This window comes from Callorhinus ursinus, unplaced genomic scaffold, assembly GCF_003265705.2.
Source record: "Callorhinus ursinus isolate GAN/ISIS: 27379988/994484 unplaced genomic scaffold, GSC_fseal_2.0 scaffold55, whole genome shotgun sequence".
NCBI lineage: Eukaryota > Metazoa > Chordata > Mammalia > Carnivora > Otariidae > Callorhinus > Callorhinus ursinus.
Window position 1 is genome coordinate 301102 of NW_027397117.1, and position 21686 is coordinate 322787.

A 21686-nucleotide genomic window follows, 5' to 3' on the forward strand; every position below is an offset into this window, starting at 1 on the left:
CAAAACAAAGACAACTGTATTGATTATTATTACATGAGCCCGGATGATCTGTTTTGGGTTGGCAATATTTGCAGGACTTTTAAAGACATGTGGAATTTCAAGTATTATATATTTATGTTGTAAAATTTATTTTTTCTTTCAGCAAAATCACTAAATATTTGTTATAATCAGTATTTCCAAATAATTTATTTTCTATTGACAGCAATGCCAAATCAGACAACATGCCTCTAAGAACACAAATAGGTCATTGGGAAAAGTCTATCACACGACTAACCCAAGAAAACTTTTAATTTTTTTAATTGAAATATAATTGAGGGCGCCTGGGTGGCTCAGTCGTTAAGCGGCTGCCTTTCGGCTCAGGTCATGGTCCCAGGGTCCTGGGATCGAGTCCCACATCGGACTCCTTGCTCCGCGGGAAGCCTGCTTCTCCCTCTCCCACTCCCTCTGCTTGTGTTCCTGCTCTTGCTGTCTCTGTCTCATTAAAAACAAAAAAAAATTATATATATATATAATTGACATATAGCGTTGTATTAGCTTCAGGTATACAACATAATGATCTGATATTTGTATTATTTTGAAATGATCACCACAAGAAGTCCAGTTGGCCCCCATCTCCAACATAGCTAAAAAATTTTTTCTTGCTGTTAGAACTTTTAAGAACTACTCTTAACTGTGTTCATATATACAATACAGTATTATGAACCAGAGTCACCATGATGTATATTATATCCTCAGGACTTATTTATCTTATAGCTGGAAGCTTCTACTTTTTGACCCCCTCCACCCATGGTGCCCCCCTCCCCACCTCTGGCAACCACCACTTTGTTCTCCCTATGAGTTTGTTCATTGTTGTTTGTTTGTTTGTTTGTTTGTTTTCAGATTCCACATGTAAGTAATATCATTTGGCATTTGTCTTTCTCTGGTGCATTTCACTAAGCATAATGCCCTCAAAATCCAACCATATTGTTGCAAATGGCAGGATTTCTTTCTTTCTTATGGCTGATTAATATTCCATTGTGTATATACATTACCAGACTCATTACCAGACTCTGGTCCTTGGACCCAGCTATGGTAGAAATGAGGCTGGACCCCAAATTTAAAGATACAGGCAAGGCTTTATTGGGACAGCAGCTGCGACCGGAGGGAGACACAGTCACGACCAAGGTGTCAGACTGGCTCTCCAAACAATAGCCAGGGAAAGTTTTCAAGGGGCCGAGGTGGGAAAAAGGAATGATGCTCAAGAATGTCGGGGCGGGGAATCCCAGGAAAGTGGGCGTGCAGGTGCAGCTGACAGAACATGCTTCTTCATACACTGGACTTTCATTTGTATGTTAAATCTCCACCTCTGGGAATGTTTTTTAGCATTAAAATGAGGAGGAAAGTCAGTGAAAGGTCAATTTTGGCAACCATCCAGTCTCAGATCAGTTTGAAGCAGTCTGGGTTTGCTCCTTGGTTCGTGCTTTGCAGGAAAAGGGTAAGAGTCCACAGGGATTGCCTTGTTCCCAGGGTCCTTGACTGTCTCATACACACCACATTTTCTTTAACCATTCATCCACTGGGGGACACTTAGGTTGCTTCCATATCTTGGCTATAATGCTGCAGTCAGTGAAGGTGGGGGTACACATATATGTCTGAGCTAGTGTTTCCCTTTCCTTCAAATAAATACCCGGAAGTGGAATTGCTGGATCATATCAGTAATCTCTTGTTTGGCTGAAGTTTGACTTCGCCATTCCTTTAGAAAATCAACTATATTTCCTGAGTTATGACATATTTGAAATGTTTGTTCCCTTTGTGGTGGACTACAGGGCTCGTACTTGACCAAGGACCCCAGCTGCTATCCTGACATCCCTCACAGGGAGGCCGCTCTTGCCATGGGCTGCTGCTAGCCAGCGGTGGAGTATGGCAGGGATACTGAGGCTGGCCCCTTCCTGGGACATGCAGGATTCCTCTGATGGTCAACTTTGATTCAAGGACTTCCCACTGGTCGTGCCAAAATTCCCTTAGCCTGCACTGGGGTCTAGCATGCTTCTACCCGACATTCCTTCCTCTCTTCTTTACTCCAAGTCAACCTTACATCCAGTCTGATGAGCTCTCCCAGCCTCACCTAGCTTCCTCTGCATTATCTCTCATAGAGGTTTCCTCTAAACACATTTGCTCTTCTAATCCTGTCTTGACACTTGCCTCTCGAAAGACCTGGACTGACCAAGGGCACACCAAAATCCTCTTTAGTGTCCATTAGAACCTCAGAATAAACTCATCATGTATATCTCAAGTAAATAAAACAAATAAAAGGAGGAGGGATAGATTTTTTTTTACGCATTGAGAAATTGTTGAAAATATATGTATTTTAACAGTGATTATCTCCCAACCATGGGATTCTAGGTGATTTTTATTTTCATTGTTAATTTTTTGGTACTTTTTAAAATTATCTACAAAAAACATGTATTACTTTTATAACCAGGAGATATTTTATTTTATAAATCAATCCATAAAAGTCTTTATATATATATAGTTGGGCTCTCCACTAGGGTGGCTCTGATGAACTGAAATAGAATCCCTCTCATATTTTTGCAAGGCTCGTTGACACTCTAAATGGAGACTCCCGCACATAAAATGACAATCCTTATATGCACGGATATGATAGATGTTGCTGGACCACTGCCAGCCTTCCCTCACCTGCCACCACGCACAGTCCCAATTCTTGCTGGTTGATATATGGCCTGGGCATTAATAAAGTAAGAGAAGAGGTGAGGACAGCTGAAGGGAAGGGCTTCCAGGCTTGATCATCCCATCAGCTTCTCCATCCACACAGCCCAGGACCTGCAGAAGCACTCAAGTGGGGCAAATGAAGGACAGGAAGAAGTTGACTTCACTGCGGACGATGAGCCGCCCTGGGTGGATCCTGTCGGGCAGGGCCAGACTGGAGGTCATCTCCCAGGCGTCCACAAAGGCCACACGGAGGTCAGCAAAGGCAGCTCGGAGAAGCCGGTTCACCTGGAGGGTGAACCAGTCACTGCCATACACGGACTTGTAGCCGGTGTTGGCCAGCTTGATGACCACGAGAGTGAGGGGCTCCCGGGCCAGCAGCGCAGCCACCGCTGCCCTGATCCCTGCGAGTCGTTGCACAAAGGCAGACGGAGGAAAGGTGGTGAAGTGGGAGCCCAGGCCCAGCACCACCACTGTGTGGGGGCCCCCGGCCAGGCCCCCCAGCTCCCGGACCACAGAGTGCAGGGAGGCCACTGGCGTGCGCAGGGAGCGCAGGGGCCAGCTGTGGGCCCGCCAGTGCATCACGATGCCCCGCGTGGTCTCCACTGCCATCAGGGGCCCCGTCTGATACGTGGCGTGTAGATCCACAGGCTTCAGGGCTGTGGGGAGGACAAGACGAGGCTCAGGGGTTAATATAGGACTGGACTTCCTCATTTAAAAACACAAGAGATCTAGCATCACTTTCCTCTTAGGACACAAGTAGCCTCTGGCCCAATCAGCTGGTTGTGCTCTCCCTAATCTGTCATATCACCAGTGACCTCCCAGTTACCAAGTCCCAAGACCCATTCTCAGTCCTGAGCCTCCCTGCCCCCCTGGAGCATTTTGTCTCATTGATGTTCCTTTGGATGCCCCCGCCTTTCTTAGCAGTATGTTGTCACCCTCTGCAGTCTCCTTTCTGAACCAGCACTTCAACTCAGATTCATCCATCGGCTCCCTTCGGCCACCCCTGGATGAAGACTTGCCCCAGGCTAGAGAGTCAAGGCTGTCCACTTTATGTCCTTGTGCATCGTGGCCAGCCGGCGGCCAGAGGCTTCTGACATCTGGTCTGTTCACTCAGTTGTGTGCCTTGATAGAGAGTTAGACGCACCTGCAGGAAAAGGCCCCTCCTTTCTTTGCACGAAGTCCCTGCCTGCTTGCCCCACCTTGAGCTTCAGGGCTCTGTGGGTGCAGGGGGCAGCTTTTTCTATTTCACAGGAAGGTGCCAAATCAGCCAGCAGAGGATCTGGTTTTCCCAACATTCTGTCATGAGCTTCTGTTCATCTTTAGAAACATCCATTGCTTAAGAAAGTCACCTACTCCACTTGCCATGTGCAGAACTGTCCCAAAGTGACCCTGGGAGGTCACTTGAGGTTGCCTAACCATCAAATTAGTCGGAACCGGAGCTCTCATTTCTCCCACTCCCTGATCAAGCATATTCCTTAACCCATGTTATGTTATATTGTAGAATCTGTGCCCAGAAGCTGGAGGCTCAGATGGGACCGACCCTGCATGATACTCACTTCTTTTGACTTTTATCCTCCAGGGAATGAAACTCTGTCTGAAGCTCAGATATCTCAGTTCAGTTCCAAAATCCTATGTGTTCAAAAGTCTCATGCACACGCTCTCCAGAAGACCCCTCCTCACCTCTTCAACCCAGTATGAAGAATATAAAATAAATACACCATCTTCTCCCACTGCTGTCCCTTGCTCCCACATCCAGTCAGGCACGTCAGTGACTTCCATTTTGAGTCCATTTCCTGTTATCTCTAGTTACCTGATCATCTCCCCTCTCTCTAGAAGCAGTCAGTCAACAAGCTGTCAGCTCCTCCAGTAGGATAGCTCCTTTACTGCTGACGCCAGTTTAGTCTCTCACCAGCTTGCACGATGACCTGCAGTGGTCTTATAACTGGTCTCTGGACTTTCCTTTTTCAATCCAATCAATCCAACAAACTGCAAACTCTGAAAACATTCAGTGTCTCCCCAGTGTCACAAGATAAACCCCTGGCTTCCCTACAGTACTTTTCTTAAATTCCAACTCTATTCCTCCAGTATCCCCCCCCCCCCCGGCAAATCCTCACTTCTTTCTATCTAAGGTTATGTACTCATCGTTCTTCAAACACATCCCCCCTCCTGTTAGAGCCTCCCATCACCGACCTAATTGATGAGATTATGTGTAATTTGGGCACCCTGTTCCCCATCCCTATTTCTGCCCCAAACCCAGGTATCCGGTCCTTCCACAGGTATCCTTCAGGTCCTTCTCCTGAAATGTTCTCTGCCTTCTCAAAGCCCCGGATCTTCTTTCTCCTAGGAGCCCTGCCCTCTCCCCTCACGGTCACTCACAGGGCACGGTGTCACGCAGGTACTCCCACCACTGCCGAAGCGTGGAGTCCCCCATCATGTGGACAATGTGGCCAGCCAGGCAGCCCAGGATGCTGTCAACAGTGGAGAAGGAGCGGCCGGAGCAGGACAGTGAGTGCCACACAGCTCGGTGGTAGAAGCCAGAGGGCTTTGGGCCCGGGATCCCAGGGTGGCATGGTTGTTGAGGGGACAGAACTGTAAATAATCATTTGTAAGCAAAGCAATCTGTGGGTACAGAAGAATCTAAAGCCACACGCATGGAATAAGTGCTGCCTTTTCTACAAGCCCCCGTGTCACTTACCCAGACTCTTGTTGCTCTCCTTGGCCACCCAGATTGGAGAAATACTCTGAGGGAGGACCTTGTCTGTCACATTCCTGAAGAGAAACCAATTGGCAACAGGGGAGCCCTTAATGGGAATGTGTGATGGGAAGGAATCCTGGGCTGAGGTGAGATGGGGCTTCTTGGAGGAAAGGAAGTTCTCAAAGTCAAGGGCATCTGTCCAGTGTCAGGGCTCCTGGGAGATAGTGAGGGCCTGGGGGCAGGAGAGGGATTGGAAGCTGGAGTTGTTCAGGGATTCAGGATCCAGGTTCTTTGCCTCGGGGATTCCGTCAGTGCAGAAAGCAGAGCTGTTTCAAAATGTACCCAGGGTTTTGGTTTTATTTAGGTATGGCGAGGCCAACAGATCAGGAGATGATGGCCATAAGAAAGATAAGAGTTCCTGAGAGGCAGGGGCACACGGAGAAGCACCAGGGTCAGTCGGGGGGCAGAGGGAGCAAGGGCAAAGGGCAAAAACCTTTGTTGTGATTTTCACAGGAAGGAATAGGCAAGGAAGGGTAAGCAGCTGAGGAGGCTTAGGATTGGATCATGTGAATAATGTCAGCAGGCTCTGGGCTATAACAGGTAGATTCTAATTTCAGGCAGGGGGTGTTGGCCCAGACTGTAGGAGCCTGATAAAAGGAGGCAGCGTGGTGGTGTGCACTCAGAATTAGGTGGTTGTGCTCAAGGCAAGTTGTTTGCTATCTCTAGGAGCTAGCTAACCCTGGGAGGGACCACCCCTCCCTAGGTCCACAAGGCCCCAAGGCATCAAAGCATCACCAAAATACAGGAAATTAAAAACATGATTCCGGGGCACCTGGGTGGCTCAACTGGTTAAGCATCTGATTTCAGCTCAGGTCATGATCTCAGGGTCATGAGACTGAGCCCCGAGTTGGGCTCTGCACTGAGTGTGGTGGAGCCTGCTTAAGATTCTCTTTTTCCCTCTCCCCCACTAACGCTCTCTCTCTCTTAAAAAACAACAAAAAACATGATTCATATGGGAAGAGGCTTGGAGACTTTTTCAAGAAGTGCTGACTCTCCTCTTGGTCTCATTGAGCCCACTCCTGTTGGATTCTCCTTGACCATCATCAGACCAGCAGTCACTCCCTGATCCCTGGGACTCCTCCCTCCCCTAGTAGGTAGCCCCTTGTGTGAGCTCCCTTCTCCCAAGGCTCGGGGCTCAGCCCTTGCTCTTCCCTTCCGGATCACACTCCCTCCCTTGGTGGTCTCACTCAGCCAAGATCTCCAGCCCAGTCTTCTCTGCCAAATTCCAGGTTTGTGAGTCTAGCCATCTGCTCAACATCTCCACTTGGTGTCTAATGCACGTGATCAAACTCCCCCTCTCCACCCCCCACCTGCCGCTTTCTCACTCCAGCTGACGGCAACTGTCCTTCCATGTGAGCAGGCCCCAGACCTCACACTCATCTGCGAGCTCTCACTTTTTGGCACATTCCGTTTTCTCTCAGGACATCCTATGGGTACTGTCTTCGGAATATACCCAGAAATGAATCACTTTAGACACCTTTACTACTGCAACCTGAAGCAAAGGACTCCCACCTTTCAGTCTCCCTGATTCTCCCTTAACCTGCAATCCATTCTCAATACAACGGTCTGAGAGACCTTTTAAAAATTGTGATCAGGGATGCCTATCTTCCGCTTAAAATCCTTCAGTGACTCCCTTTTCACTTACAGCAAAAATTACTGTGCTTACAGAGCCCTTCCTGGTCATGCCATGTCCTTCCCTTAACGCCACTGGTCTTCACCTGCCACCTCCCTGTCCTTTGCCCCATCTCAGCTATTTGACTTCCTTGCTGTTCCTCAGACACACCAGGGACACCACAGCATTTCCTCTGCCTTAAACCTCTTCTCTCAAGTTATATCCTGGGTCAACTCTCTCATCCCCTTCAAGTCTTTGCTCAGATGTCACCTTCTTAATGAGGTCTATCCTGACGCCCTATTTAACACTGCAACCTGTCCCCACCATACTCCCAATCCTCACCTCCTGTGTATTTTAAATTTCCCCTAGCACGTTATCTCCTTCTAACATTCTATATACTATTTACTTATTGCCATGTTTATTGTTTCTGACCCTCCCTCCTGTCTTAAGTAAGCTTTACCGGAGCAGGGTAAATGGTGCTGGATTCCTAGTGCCTCCAGCAGGAGCATGCATGTAGAAGGTGCTCGGCATGCATTTGCTGAATGAAGGAATGGACTGCTTGAAGGGACTGTGTCTGAGGAGGAGAGGGGAATTTGCTTCTTGGTGGAGAGGGGATGAGAATATTCCTACAATCTAGAAAAATGCTTGCGTATGGCCTTCCTTGAGTGTCAGGGCCCTAGTGCCCCCTAGAGGTGACAGCTTCAGGAAGCAGGTGAAGGATGGTCCCACGGACTCTGGACCCAGGTGGAGATGCCTGCCCTCCCAGCAGAGCCCCCAAGATTACACAAAGTTGGACAGTGGGCACTTTGGGGTGACCAGTGTGGACAGAGGACTAAGGATGGATCCCAGATGGCCAAGGTGTCAGTTTCTTTGCAGGACCTTGGGTGAGGGAGCTCTTGCCACCACCCAGCTGCAGGGGTCCTCGGATGGGATTGAAGTTTATGTAAAACACCTGACCTTGGGGCTGCAAATTCACGTCCACTACACATTCGCCCAATGTGTGGTTATCTCTTTAACACCTGTCTTTGATCAGCACACTGTTGGCTCCCACGGGACGGGGCCACTTCTGCCCTGCTCTCCCATCCCCAGGACCTCCAGGCCTTCGGACAATGTCCGACAGAGCAGGGGCCACTCAACAGCAGCAAAACACTTGGGACAAGATTTTAAGAGCCAACAGAGCCGCTATATGCTGTTCCTGTTCTAAGCACTTTACACACATTAATTTATTTGTTCTTTATCACAAGTCTATGAGGGAAGTACTATTATCATTCCCCTCTACGGATGAGAGAACAGAGAGGTTAAGTGACTTCCCAGAGATCACACAGATAGGAGCCGGCAAATCGTAGCAGGTGGAGCCGGGATCAGAACCCACACACTCACTCCAGAGACTTCAGGACTGTACCCCGAGTGACGTCCTGAGATGGCTCCTGTATTTAGCCTTAGAGTTATTTTTAATCGACCAATGCAAAAAGGACGTGCGGTTCTCCTTTTCTGACCAAAGGGAGTGTAAGAATTGCTCTGGAAACACCACGGTTTCCTGGCGCTAAATTCTCATGCCAGGAAGTCAATGTTAGTGGGAATTCCCCAGACTGAGCTACCGAGAGCCTCCTGGAGATGAGCATCTTGTGGGGCCGGCAGGCACCCTGGCAGCTTGGGCGCCTCCAGCTTGGTTCACCCCCTCCCATCCTCATGGCAGCCAGTGAGAACTTCCGTGCTCCTTGGGGCTCCTTTAAGCTTAGCTAAGTTGCCAGCTGCCTGACCATCCCAGCAGCCAGCCCTCCCCTAGAACACCTCTGGCTCTTCTCTCCCCCTACTGAGTAGGGGTGTCCTCTCACCCCTGCTCTGCCCCCAGCCAGCCATCTACGACCCTGTTTTTGCCTCCATCCCCTACTCTCCCTGCTGGAGACCAGATATCCAGGTCTCCCACCTTAAAAAATGCCTCCCTCCTCCTTGGGGTCTCTCAAAATGCCTCCCTCCCCTTGGGGTCTCTCTGTCCCCACCACGCCTCAGATCTCAGGGACAGTAGGGCTCACAGTGAGCCAGGCTGTTTGCTGTGTCTCCCCTCCCCGACTCCCATTCTCTGTCCCCCCAGGGAGCCTTGCTCCCCCAAGACTGAGGACAGTTCTCAGCCATTCCCAGTTTCCAGGCTGCAGGCTCTGCTCCCCTCTCACCCAGGGAGGTCACATCCATCCTCCATACTCCCTGACCACATATGCTGGTGAATTCGGCAGCACATCTCTCCTTACAAGGGCCATCAGAAGAGCAGCAAGGCCTGGAATCCTTTTCTTTTGCCAGAGGTCCATGGTTCTCCTTTGAGCTTAGCTAAGTTGCCACCTGCCAGGTGGGGTGCCCCTTCTCCGTGCCCCCACACCACTCCGTGCATACTACACATATGTACTCAGCACACTGTGTGTTTGCAAAAGCCGTGAGTCTCCTCACTGAAAACTTGTAGAGGGCAGGGACGCCGACCATTACATAAAGATAGTCAGCACTTAGTAGGAGACCTGGCATGCAGAAGGAAACGTGTTTAACAGAAGGGAACAGATGAATAAGGGTAGTGGCTCAGGCAGAAAAATCATAGGGACCAGGGTTCAGGGGTGGGGGCAGACACCCCAGATGATGCTGGGTTTCTTACCATGCCAGCAGGGCCTCCTCGTGTGGTGTGGTCACATTCCAATAATGTCCACTTGAATGCCCTACCAGTGAGTCGCAGGGCAGGGTGGGCGGTCGAGCACAGAACCAGAGCTCACCAGAATCTTCATCCCTGTAGTGACAGGTAGATTCTTCCTCCCCAGTTAGCAGGGGGTTAACATTGCAAGTCACAATTTCTTCATATCCTGTGGGTCCTCGGAAATAGCCTGTGAAATCAACCGTGGCCCACTGGTCTCTCCAGATTCTCCGCAGGACTCCAACTGCCTCGCTGGAGTGGATCAGCCGCACTTGCACCTGGGCCTGCCCAGCCCAGAGCAGGGGGAAGGACAACAGGTAGGTGCCATTCTCCAGATCCTGGATATCTCCAGGGACTCCTGCCTTCAGGTAGGGACCCAGGAGCTGTGCCCGAAACAGATCCCCACCGTGGGTCTTGGGCCTGCCCTGGTGGTCTCTTGCGACAAGAATGGCCTCCAGGTAGCCTCCCAGGGTGTAGCTGGCCTGGGGAGGTCCCCTCAGGTGGTAGGTGGAGGTCTGGGGACTGGTGGAGGCCAAAAGGTCCCCCCCATCTCCCAGGGTGGGAGGCCAGTGCAGAAGATGGGTCAGGTCCGAGAGCTCCTGGGGGAGAGAGCCAGAAGACTTGCGGCGTGGCTGGGGCTGCGGGGGCAGAGGAACAGTGCTGTCATGCCAGGAAACTCTGATGTACAAGATCTGTGGGTAGAGAAAGAGGAACCTGTCAGTGGTTTGTGTCTCTTCACCTTTCTTCTGGGAAGGCATTGTCAGTTACCCAGACTCAGTTCTCCTCTGCCTGGTGGGTCTCAGGCAGGAATCCTACCTGCCCTACCTCATGTTGCTTCCGAACCAAAGCTGGTGTTGGAGCCACCACACATATATGCAGATACCAACTCTTGTTTAAAACCGTATGTCTGTGGGTTTTGCTGTATTTCTCAAGGTTGTGTCATTTACAGAACCCACACCTTACACAGCAGTTGGATATCAGGACTGTGGAACTGAAAGGGGAATGGGAAATTGAGATGTTTCAAACATACATGTTCTGGGGAAGATGGGCCCTTCAAGCAAGATCTGATGATGAAGGTTTTGCTATTACACATTTCCATTTTTCAAAAAGAAGGGAATGTCCCACACCCCATTCTCTGGAAGAGGAGGAAACATGCAGAAGTGGATTTTTCCTACTGCTAGAGTATGCACAGGGCACAATCACCCTCAGTGGGGGAAACGTCCCAAAAGAATTTAAGTTCATAGCTTGCGGACTTCAGACAACCAGTGCAGACCAACCTCTGGTGAGGCCAAAACCAAAAAGCTTTTCTCTACTTTGCCTACTGACTTGCCTTCAGCTACCTCTGAAGCTCAGCTTTGTTCTTTGGCAAAACCAGAGGTTGAACTGTATTAGGTTTTGGGAACATTGTTTCCTGGGTTAACTGCTCAGAGGGGTGAGATTTTGCTATCATTTTCTAACTTTGGTGGGTGTGGGTCTGGCGTAGTGATAGTTTGGGAGTCCTGTTGGCCCTGGAGGCTCTTCTTGTTCTCGTTCTTCCTTCATTCTAAACTCTCAGGGCCTGTGTATGTGAGACAGTGATGCTGTGTAAGTGTGTCTCTTGGGCAGATCTGGGCTCTCCTGTGGGCAGGTTTCCTTAGCTCTAGACTTGGGGAGGGTGTTTGTGACAGACACTGTTTGGTTGCCTACCCAATATCCCATTTTTGTTTGGGACAGAATATAGCCAACTGTTATACATTATTATCATGCGGGATATTATTATTGGCTTGAGCCAGTCATGACATTCACATTCCACACTTCCCCAGTCTTCTTGAGAGTTTTTCAGTTCCGGCTAATAAGATACCAGGAGAGGTCTGATGAGAGATAATCTGAGACAGCTGTCACTCACCTAACAAAAAGACCAATAAAGCTGGGGCCAACCCTATTTTATTTCCACCTGAGATGTGGATTCAGTGTCTGGAGGTGTGTCGGCCATCTTGCAATATGCTGTTTCATATTTTTTTCTCCTCCAATACCTCCACTCTTGGTGCTGGGTGTCATAGGAACATGCATATCATGATAGGATTTCTGGCTGCTTCTTTATGTGGTGATGCTGGGTTGGTACAGTGTGGGGAGGAGTTTCCTGGAAGCCACTCCTATACCGAGACAAGTAGCTACAACTTAGCTGTACCCAAGATGACTGCAAACCACATTACATCACAACTAAATGTTCCTCAACTCAAATTTCTCTTAACAGGCTCTAAAAAAAAATGCCTGTGACCAACCACTCCAATATCACCTGACATAGAGGAAGTTGTAATAGAAAGATACATGACCTTAACAGATTGAGGTTAAAGTATTTTACTACTGTAAAATTTACAGAACCACATGACATTGCTAGCACCCCGCCCATGGCCTTGGTAGGGATCTGAGCAAGAGTCTGAACTTCAAGCCTCAGGTTATGATAACAACAATGCCAACTCTGCCCCCTACTGACTGCAATATGAGAGACTATAATTTATATGACTCATCTCAATTTTGGAGATGTTCAAGTATGAAAAAATGCACATCTTGGAATTGACAAAATATGATATTTACAACATATGTAACAGACAAAGGATTAATGCCCAGAAGATAGTAATGACCACAAATCAACACGAATACAATTAATAGTCCAGGGGAGAAATGGGCAAAGTATATGAATAGGCATGTTACAGAAGGGGAACTATAAAAGAAAATAAACATCAGAGGGGCGCCTGGGTGGCTCAGTCGTTAAGTGTCTGCCTTCGGCTCAGGTCATGGTCCCAGGGTCCTGGGATCAAGCCCCGCATCGGGCTCCCTGCTCGGCGGGAAGCCTGCTTCTCCCTCTCCCACTCCCCCTGCTCGTGTTCCCTCTCTCGCTGTGTCTCTCTCTGTCAAATAAATAAAAATCTTTAAATAAAAAAAAAATAAACATCAGAAAAATATGCTCAACTACGTTATTTATAGGAGCTAGGAATGGTTACAGAAGAGCCAACCACAGTGGCTTAAGAATGATGGTCTTGTTTTTCTCACATAATGAGATGTCCAGGAATAGAACATCAAGGGCTGTTTAGTGGCTCCAACAATGTCAGCAAGGATCCAGACTCCATCTGCTATCCTTATTATGTTGACTTGGTACAAGATGGCTGCACCTCCAGTGCGCATGTCCATGTGCCAGCAAGTAAAATGGGGAATGGGAAACTGCTTGGTGGATTTTCTCCTTTAAATTAGGAAAGAAAACATTTTCCCAAAAGCCCCACCCAGAACATTATCAGCTGTCAGTTGGCCACCAGAGCTAGGAGAATGACATTATCATGATTGGTTGAGGCCAGTTATAATTCAACCTGGCGGGCTTGGGATTTGGGTAAGGGCCTATGTTCCCTGAAACTCAGGGATCTCTGAGGTAATGTGCTAGTAAACCAGCTCTCCGGAAAAACAAAAAAGTCCTGGCTTAGAGGTTCTGTTTTTAGAAAAAGGTATTTAATAGATAACTGACAGTCCTTTGTTATACTAGATATCACCTCTTCAGTGTCCACTTCAGATGTGACCAAGGTGGACTACGGATAAGGAGAAACTTCCCAGATGATGAAGCCAAGGACCATGCAAAATGAAGTCTGGGGAGCCCTTCCCAGGGAGTGGAATGATTACATATTGAATGCTTAGCTCTTCCCCTACCTTCTCAAACCTCACCTCCAGCCTTCTTCCCAGACTCAACTCCTAGAAGACTGACAGCTAAGCATAGGCCACCAACCTCAAAGCAGAATCCTGGAAAATTTCTCTGAGGATCTGACTTGAGAGGAAAGACCTATTGGTACTAACATACGGGTTCTCCATTAAACCAGCAGGCCCAATCACCCTACATTGAAAAGCCACCACCCATAAGCTTTCCATCTGTTTACTGCTAGTATATAGAAATAGTTGATTTTTATATATTGGTTTTATATCTTTTAACTATCCTAAATTCACTTCTTTAGTATTTTCTACTTAAGGTTTTTTTAAATGACCTTTCCCCCCAATAAGTGACATATCTGCAATGCTGACTCTCTACTCCATTAACATGGTATATCTTTTTTTTTTAAAGATTTTTATTTATTTATTTGAGAGAGACAGAGAGAGAGAACAGAGGGAGAGTAGGAGGGAGAGGCAGACTCCCGCTGAGCAGGAAGCCCAATGTGGGGCTCAATTCCAGGAGCCTGCGATCATGACCTGAACTGAAGGCAGCCTCTCAACAGATTGAGCCACGCAGGTGCCCCAACATGGTATATCTCTTAATTTATTTAGGTCTTCTTTGATTTATTTCATCAGTGTTTTGTAGTTTTCTGTGTACAGATCTTGCACATACTTTATTACATTTATATCTAAGTATTTCTTTTTTAGGGGGTGTTATTGGAAATGGTATTTAAAAATTTTTTTGTTTCCAATTGTTTATTGTTCATATACAGAAATACAGAAATACAATTGATTTGTATATTGACCTTTTTCTTGTGAACTTGCTAAATGTATTTATTAATTCTAGGAGACTTTTGGAGATTCCTTGGGGGTTTCTAAATGAGAAATAATGTCTTCTGTGAATAGAAAGGGAATTATTACTTCCTTTCCAATCTGTATACCATTTTCCCCCTTGCCTTACTGCACTGGTTAAGACTTCCAGTACATTGTGAAAGGGGAGTGCTGAAAGCAGACATCCATGCCATATTCTAGATCCTTGCGAAAAGCATTCAGTCTTTAACCATTACATATGATTAAGTAGATTCCCTCTCTCAGGTTAAGTAAATTCTCTTCTATTTCTCCTTTGCTAAGACTTTTAATAATGAATAGATGTTGAATTTCATCAAACGCTTTTTCTGCATCTATTGAGATGATCATATATTTTTCTCCCTTAGGCCTTTAACGTGGTAAATTATATTTATTGATGTTTGAATGTTGAATCAGCCTTGCACACTTGGGATAAACTCCACTTGGTAATGACGTGTTCTTCCAGGAAGGTTTTTTAACCACTAATTCAATTTCTATAATAGATATAGGGCTATTCAAATTATATATTTCTTTTTGAGTCATCTTTTGTTGTTTGTGTGTTTTAAGGAATTTGTCAATTACATCAAAGTTGTCAAATTTACTGGCTTACATTTGTTCATAGTGTCTCATTATTTTAATATCTGTAGAATATTTATTGAGATACCCCTTGCTTTCCTAATGTTGATAATTTTTGTCTTTACTCTTTTTTTTTTTTTAATTTTTTTTATTGTTATGTTAATCACCATATATTACATTGTCTTTACTCTTTTTTCCTCATGATTTTAGACTAAAGGTTTATCAGTTTTATCGATCTTCTCACAGAACCAGGTTTCAATTTATTTTCCATAATGTTTTTGTTTTCTATTTTATTTCTGTTTTGGTATATATTTTTTTCTGCTGACATAGGGCTTAATTTGCTCTTCTTTTTCAGTTTCTCTCTTTTTTTTTAAGATTTTATTTATTTATTTGACAGAGAGAGACAGCGAGAGAGGGAACACAAGCAGAGGAGTGGGAGAGGGAGAAGCAGGCTCCCCGCTGAGCAGGGAGCCTGATGCAGGGCTCGATCCCAGGACCCTGGGATATGACCTGAGCCGAAGGCAGACGCTTAACCGACTGAGCCACCCAGGCGCCCCTACTTTTTCAGTTTCTTAAGGTGGCAACTGAGTTCATCGATTTGAGATCTTACTTCTTTTCTGACAAAGGTGTTCAGTGCTATAAATTTCCCTTTGAGTATCCCACAAAATTAATAGATCTGTTTTTATTTTCCATCCATTCAAAATACTTCATAATTTCCTTTAAGATTTTTCCTTTGACCTGTGGACTATTTAGATGTTATCTAGTTTCCAAATATTGGGGGGATTTTCTAGAAATCTCTGTTATTGATTTTGAATGTGATTGATTGATTTTTTAAAGATTTTACTTATTTGAGAGAGAGACAGTGATAGAGTATGAATGGGGGAAGGGGCAGAGGGAAAGGGAGAGGGAGAAGCAGACTCTGCGCTGAGACATTTAAGTGACTGAGCCAACCAGATGCCCTGATTTCTAATGTATTTTAAATGTGGTCAGATAACAGAGTTTTGTTTGAGTTGAAATGTTTTTAATTTATTTAGACTTGTTTTATGATCCAGAATATAATCCATTTTGGTAAGCATTCCATGTGCACTTGAAAAGAATGTGTATTCTGCTGTTGTGAGGAGTGTTCTATAAATGACACAGTTGGGTCAAGTTGGTTCAAATCTTCTGTTAACTTATTTTCTGTTGACCTGTGCTTTCAATTATGGATGAAGAGATACTGAAATTTCTAATTGTGAATCTATTTTTATTTGAAGTTTTATAAGTTTTTGTTTCATATATATCAAAACTCTATTAGGTGCATAAACAGGTCTGTTATGTCCTCTTGCTGGGTTGGTGAATTGCTCCTTTTTAATGTTATAAAATAACTCCCTTTATCCCTTCAATTCCAGTCCAACACCTCAGGGTCTATTCTAGTCTTCCCCTTTCCATATCTGTAACTCCTTCAACAATGAGAAACTGGTTTCTCATTATCCCGAATGCATTTACTTACTTGCCTGATTTCCTTGTATGAAACCAATTTCCCAACCTTTTCCTGTTCTTGCCCAGCTGTCACCCCTCTTGACTGCCCTCTTCCATAAACCCCAAGGGTTTATAGTGATATGAGGAAATGCCATCTCTTGGGATAATCTTTTCCTCTGTCAGAATCATATCCCTAAAATATATACTCTATTCTAAGACAGCACTTTTCTACTGAATTATCATCTCCTGTTCTCTGATAAAGAACCCAAAACAAGAAAGGATGTTCAAGAAGAGATTCTCAGTTTCACCAGAACTAGTCATAGCAACAACATGAACTTATCCCAGGCTAAATGACAAAAACTCTGAACTAACACCCAGAAAAAAGAGCTGTAGAAGCAACTCAGTTTGAAGACAATTGTTATTTAGCTTAACATAAACGATTTGTCCTTTGTAAATACATAGATTTATATCTTTAAGGTTTCTTTTACCTTTTTCCCTGTTTATTCCTGGTAAAGCTTCTCTTTGAAGAATTCAACTACTTTTCAGCAGAAGCAAGGGGAAAAGGAAACTTCTACATATGCACATAGACAGAGAGGGAGAGCAGGGTATCTTTAGAGACAAGGTATGGAGGCTATCTCAGTTTTAAGAACTAGAAAGGAGCCAGGTAAGCTGGAGCAGAAATATAGTGCCTTGGGGAAAGAGAAAGCATGGATAGCTCAAGTTTCCATCTTCCCTTCAAACAAACTGCTTTTTGGGCTAATGTTTTGGACTCCATTACAGCTACCCCTACCTGATATAATTTGTTCATTCTTTTTCTAAGAGCTTGTCCCTCTTTGTCATTTCTGTTTCTGGATTAGAAAGAGGGAAAAAGGAATGACAAAACAGAGAGCTTCCCTCAGCCTCCTTCTCCTAGATGAAAGCAGTTGGTTCAAGCTTTATGGACAGAGACAAGTGGAAGGAAATATACTTACACAAATTGCAATGACTGATCCCACAACCACAGTCATGTGCCACTTGAACTGTCTGATGAATAGGTCTGTGGGAGCCTGGAGTTGTTTACCAGACATCTGGTATGTGATCAAGACCCTAGATAGATAAAAGTGTAAAATCAGAAGGAGTTTCATTATAAACATGGTGAGATAAGAGTTTTTTACTGTCTCTCCTATCAAGAAGACCAATAATGACAGTCACTGTGGATGAGAGGGCTTTTGAAGTTCAGGCGTCCAGTGGAGAAGTTCTAGCACATCCTTGGAGCAATTATGATCCAGCAATTCTATTTATGTCCACAAGAAACATGAGAATGTTCATAGCAGCTTTATTAATAATATTCCCAAATTAAAAAAGAAAACACAAATATCCACCAGTGGAAGATTAGATAAGCAAGTTTTGGTAAGTTCATACAACTGAGTAACAACTAGCAAGAAAAAGAAAACAACTACTGATAAATGCAACAACATGAAAAACTCTCAAAAATATGAGGTTGAGTGAAAAAAGCAAAACACAAAAGGTACATATTACATGATTCTTTAAGCATGAAATTATAAATTCTTTTTTTAAGATTTATTTATTTATTTTAGAGAGAGAGTGCAAGCAGGGGGAGGAGCAGAAGGAGAGGGAGAGAGTATCTCTAGCAGACTCCCTGCTGAGCATGGAGCTGGATGCAGGGTTTGATCCCAGGACCCTGAGATCATGACCTGAGCCTAAATCAAGAGTTGGATGCTTAACTGACTGAGCCACCCAGGCACCCCCTAGTAAGAAATTCTAGAGGAGGCAAACTAATCTATGGTGATAGAAATCATAATAGGAGTTGGCTCTGGTGGAAAGGGCTGATCATAAGGGAGCATGAGGGAACCTTATGGAGTTCTGGAAATGTCCTTTATCTTGAATTGGGTGATAGTTTTACATATTACATACATTTGTCCAAATTAGTTATACACAAATCTGTGCATTTGACTATATGCAAACTATACCTCAATAAAAAGGAGAAAAAATAGGGACTAGAGAGAAGAAAAGAAAAACATGTATATTCATATAATTCATAACTAAATTTTATACAATATCAACATAGTGGAGATGCTGGATAGGGTAAGATTAGGGGATGTGAGAGTATACTAAAGTATTTGTATTGTTCAAAGGGGAATATACAGATAATGATATACTTCTTTTTGATGCTATCATGAATGAAATTGTTTTTAAATTTTACGTTTGGACTGTTCACTCATAGTGTTTAGGAATATAATTTATTTTTGCGTATTAAGCTTGATTCTTGCACACTTGTTGAACTTGTTTATCAGCTCTAATAGTTTTTAGTGTATTCCTTAGAATTTTATTTATACAAGATCATGTCATCTGGAAAATAGAGAGTTTTACTTCTTTCTTTCAAATCTATATGCTTTTTATTTCACTTTCTTACTTATTTTCCCTCACTACCTCCAGTACTTTGTTAAAATCAATAAGGGGTAAGTAAACATAAAACATCAATAGAGGTAGATAAACGTAAGTACAAGTAATGAATATAAGACTAAAAATAGAATGTAAAAATGTTTAAAATATCAGGAAAAAAATTGGATTCATCCACTGGAAAGTAGGGAAGGAGAAAAAAAGAAAGGATGATAAATGGGAAATTTGAAATAAAGTCATTGCAATAAATGTAAATAGGTTAAACTCACCAATTAAAAGACAGTGGAGTGCAATCAAGAACATACACTCTGAGTGACATCTCATTCCCAGAAAACACAGAAAAGAAGGGTCTGGGATTACCACATCCAACCTCTCCTCCCAAACTCACCAGTCAGATTCAATCTCTCTACCCCAGAAGAGAAATGAATGAAGAGTTTAGAGCTGACAGAAACATTACACTAATGTCTGTCCCTCCTAGGTGGAAACATCAAAAGTGGGGAATAAGTGTTCTCTCCACCACCACCTCTATAATATACAAAGAACTCTTACAAACTGATTAGAAAAAGATAAACAATCTCATAGACAAAGGGGCGAAAGTCATAGTCAATGTGCCAAATAGCCAGCCATAGGAATAGATGCTCAAATTCACTTGAAGCCAGAAAACTATAATTTAAAACAACAATGAGAAATAATTCCCTATTTCTGCCTGGAATGTGGAGGAAATGAAAGGAGAAAAAGAAATTATGCTTATGAAACTTTGAAGCATTCAAGCCATTTTGGAAGGTGATCTATCCATATCTATTATTATTTAAAATGCATATACTTTTGAACCAGCAATTCTGGCTCTTAGATAGCTATCCTAGAGAAATAAAAGAACTTATTTGAAAGGAACAGGATATTTATTGCAGCATTGTTCACAGTGGCCCAGACTGGAAACCAAACATATGTGTATCAATTGGGGGATTCTACCATGTTATGAAATGAAATGTTGATATGGAATAGAATTATAGTGGGTAACTTGGAAGTGTGAACATAAGGAATTACTAACTAAGAAAAGCAAGGTCGGGAGCCTGGGTGGTGCAGTCAGCTGAGAGTCCAACTCTTGGTTTTGGCTTGGGTCATGATCTCATGGTTGTGGGATTGGTGCTCAGTGTGGAGTCTGCTTGAGGTTCTCTCCCTCTGCCCCTCTAGCTTGTGTGCTCTCTCTCTCTGAAATGAATAAATAAATCTTAAAAAAGAAAAGAAAAGCAAGGTGATGAAAGAAAGTATGGATTAAAGTATATCACATTTCAGAACCAAGGAAAAAACCTATTTACTTATAAAGTATATGCATATTATATAAGCATAGATACATAAATATACATATATATCTGTATGATAGCAATTGGATATGAAGAATGTAGAAGGGTACACAGCAGATAATAATATTGATCATATGTAGGACAGAAACAGGGGGATAGGGTGTTCATTTAGGAAGAAGACATAGGGAGAAAGAAATTCATGACTTAAAACATATGCGCGCACACACACACACACACACACACACACACATGAAGTATATGTAATATGATCCCATTCGTGTAAAACGATACACATGTATGCCTGAATGCATAAAGAGGTTCTTGAAAGGATGGTCACCAAACTGTTAGTTATCTCTCAAGGCAATGAGATTTCAGGTGTCTTTTATTTTCCTCTTTATATTTCTATGTATTATTCAAATTCAAATAAAAAATCATGTGTTATTTATATGATCTTTTTTTTTTGAAAGAGAAAGAGAGAGCATTGGCGGAGGGACAGAAGGAGAGGGAAAGAGAGAATCTCAAGCGGGCTTGCCCAGCACGGAGCCCAACACAGGGCTCAATCTCACAACCCTGAGATCATGACCTGAGCTGAAATCAAGTGTCAGATGCTCAACGGACTAAGCTACCCAGGTACTCCTATACAACCACATTTTAACTGTGGAAATAAAAAGTGCACTTTTGGGGAGGAATTCCCTTCCTCCTCCATTGAGGCTAGATCCCAAGAAAAGACAGAATTAAGTGAGAGCAAAGACAGGCATACCCCTAAGTACTGCGTTGGGGCTGGTGACATATTTAAGTAGGAGAGGACCAAGGACTTGAGGCAGGGGCTAAAGAAGGACCCGGTGGCCCAGGAGCAAAGCCAAGGGAGGGCCCAGAGGACGACTTATATAAGGCACACGGGCTTGGGGGCTCTTTCAAGTTGTCTACAACCAAAGAGAGATACCTCCACTGGAAACCTGGCCTGGAGCTTGAGAACCAGGCCTTCCACTGTCCAGCATGAATCCTGGGAATGGTAAAGAGCTCATTCTGCCAGATGCAGTGGCAACCTGGCTGTTGGGTAGGATGGGGGACCATCAAGCTGAGGATAAACAGATTCTTCTTGACCTTCTGCATTCATTCATTCATTCATTCATTTATTCATTCATTCATTTAAACATGGGGCTTGAACTCACCACCCTGAGATCCATACCTGAGCTGAAATCAAGAGGTGGATGCTAAACTGACTGACCCACTCAGGCACCTCAACTGTCTGCATTAATTTCTGCCTGTTCTCTAATCCAGAACAGCAAAGAGCCCCGGGCCAAAGCAATAAAGCCAGTGAGTGGTGTTACCAATGCCATTATAATTTTCCATATTGTTGTCTCCAACAGTGCTCATGTGGAGACCAGGTGAATATATAATATGCAAGTGCAATTAAAATTATGAGGCCCCAGAGGCGCCTGGGTGGCTCAGTCAGTTGAGCATCTGACTCTTGATTTTGGCTCAGGTCATGATCTCCGGGTTATTAGATCAAGCCCAGCGTCAGGCTCTGTGCTGAGCATGGAGCCTGCTTGGGATTCTCTCTCTCTCTCCCTCTCCCTCTGCCCTTTCCCTCTGCTCTCTCTCTCTCTCTCTAAAAAAGAAAAAAATTATGAGGCCCCATAAAAATGTGAAGCAATAATAACAGCAATAGCAGCAACACAAGACACCTGGCAG

At 44.4% G+C, this 21686-nt stretch overlaps 1 protein-coding gene and 1 pseudogene across 3 annotated transcripts in view; one reads left to right on the forward strand and one right to left on the reverse strand.

Moving 5' to 3' along the window:
* LOC141371087 (large ribosomal subunit protein eL21-like) overlaps positions 1-21686 on the forward strand; it is a 116027-nt pseudogene that overhangs the window by 70220 nt on the left and 24121 nt on the right.
* The window catches only part of LOC112817436 (NXPE family member 3-like), a 60222-nt gene continuing 39631 nt past the window's right edge, over positions 1096-21686 (reverse strand). For 2 of the 3 annotated variants that reach the window (XM_073884292.1, XM_025864534.2), the window contains 5 exons: positions 17262-17376; positions 9712-10436; positions 5405-5478; positions 5086-5298; positions 1096-3365 (listed from right to left, as the gene is read on the reverse strand). In XM_073884292.1, the coding sequence (XP_073740393.1) occupies positions 2833-3365; positions 5086-5298; positions 5405-5478; positions 9712-10436; positions 17262-17376 (1660 nt within the window). In that variant the 3' untranslated portion in view covers positions 1096-2832. Of the gene's footprint in view, positions 3366-5085; positions 5299-5404; positions 5479-9711; positions 10437-17261; positions 17439-21686 lie in introns of those variants that run through there. The other variant, XM_073884291.1, reaches the window with a different exon arrangement.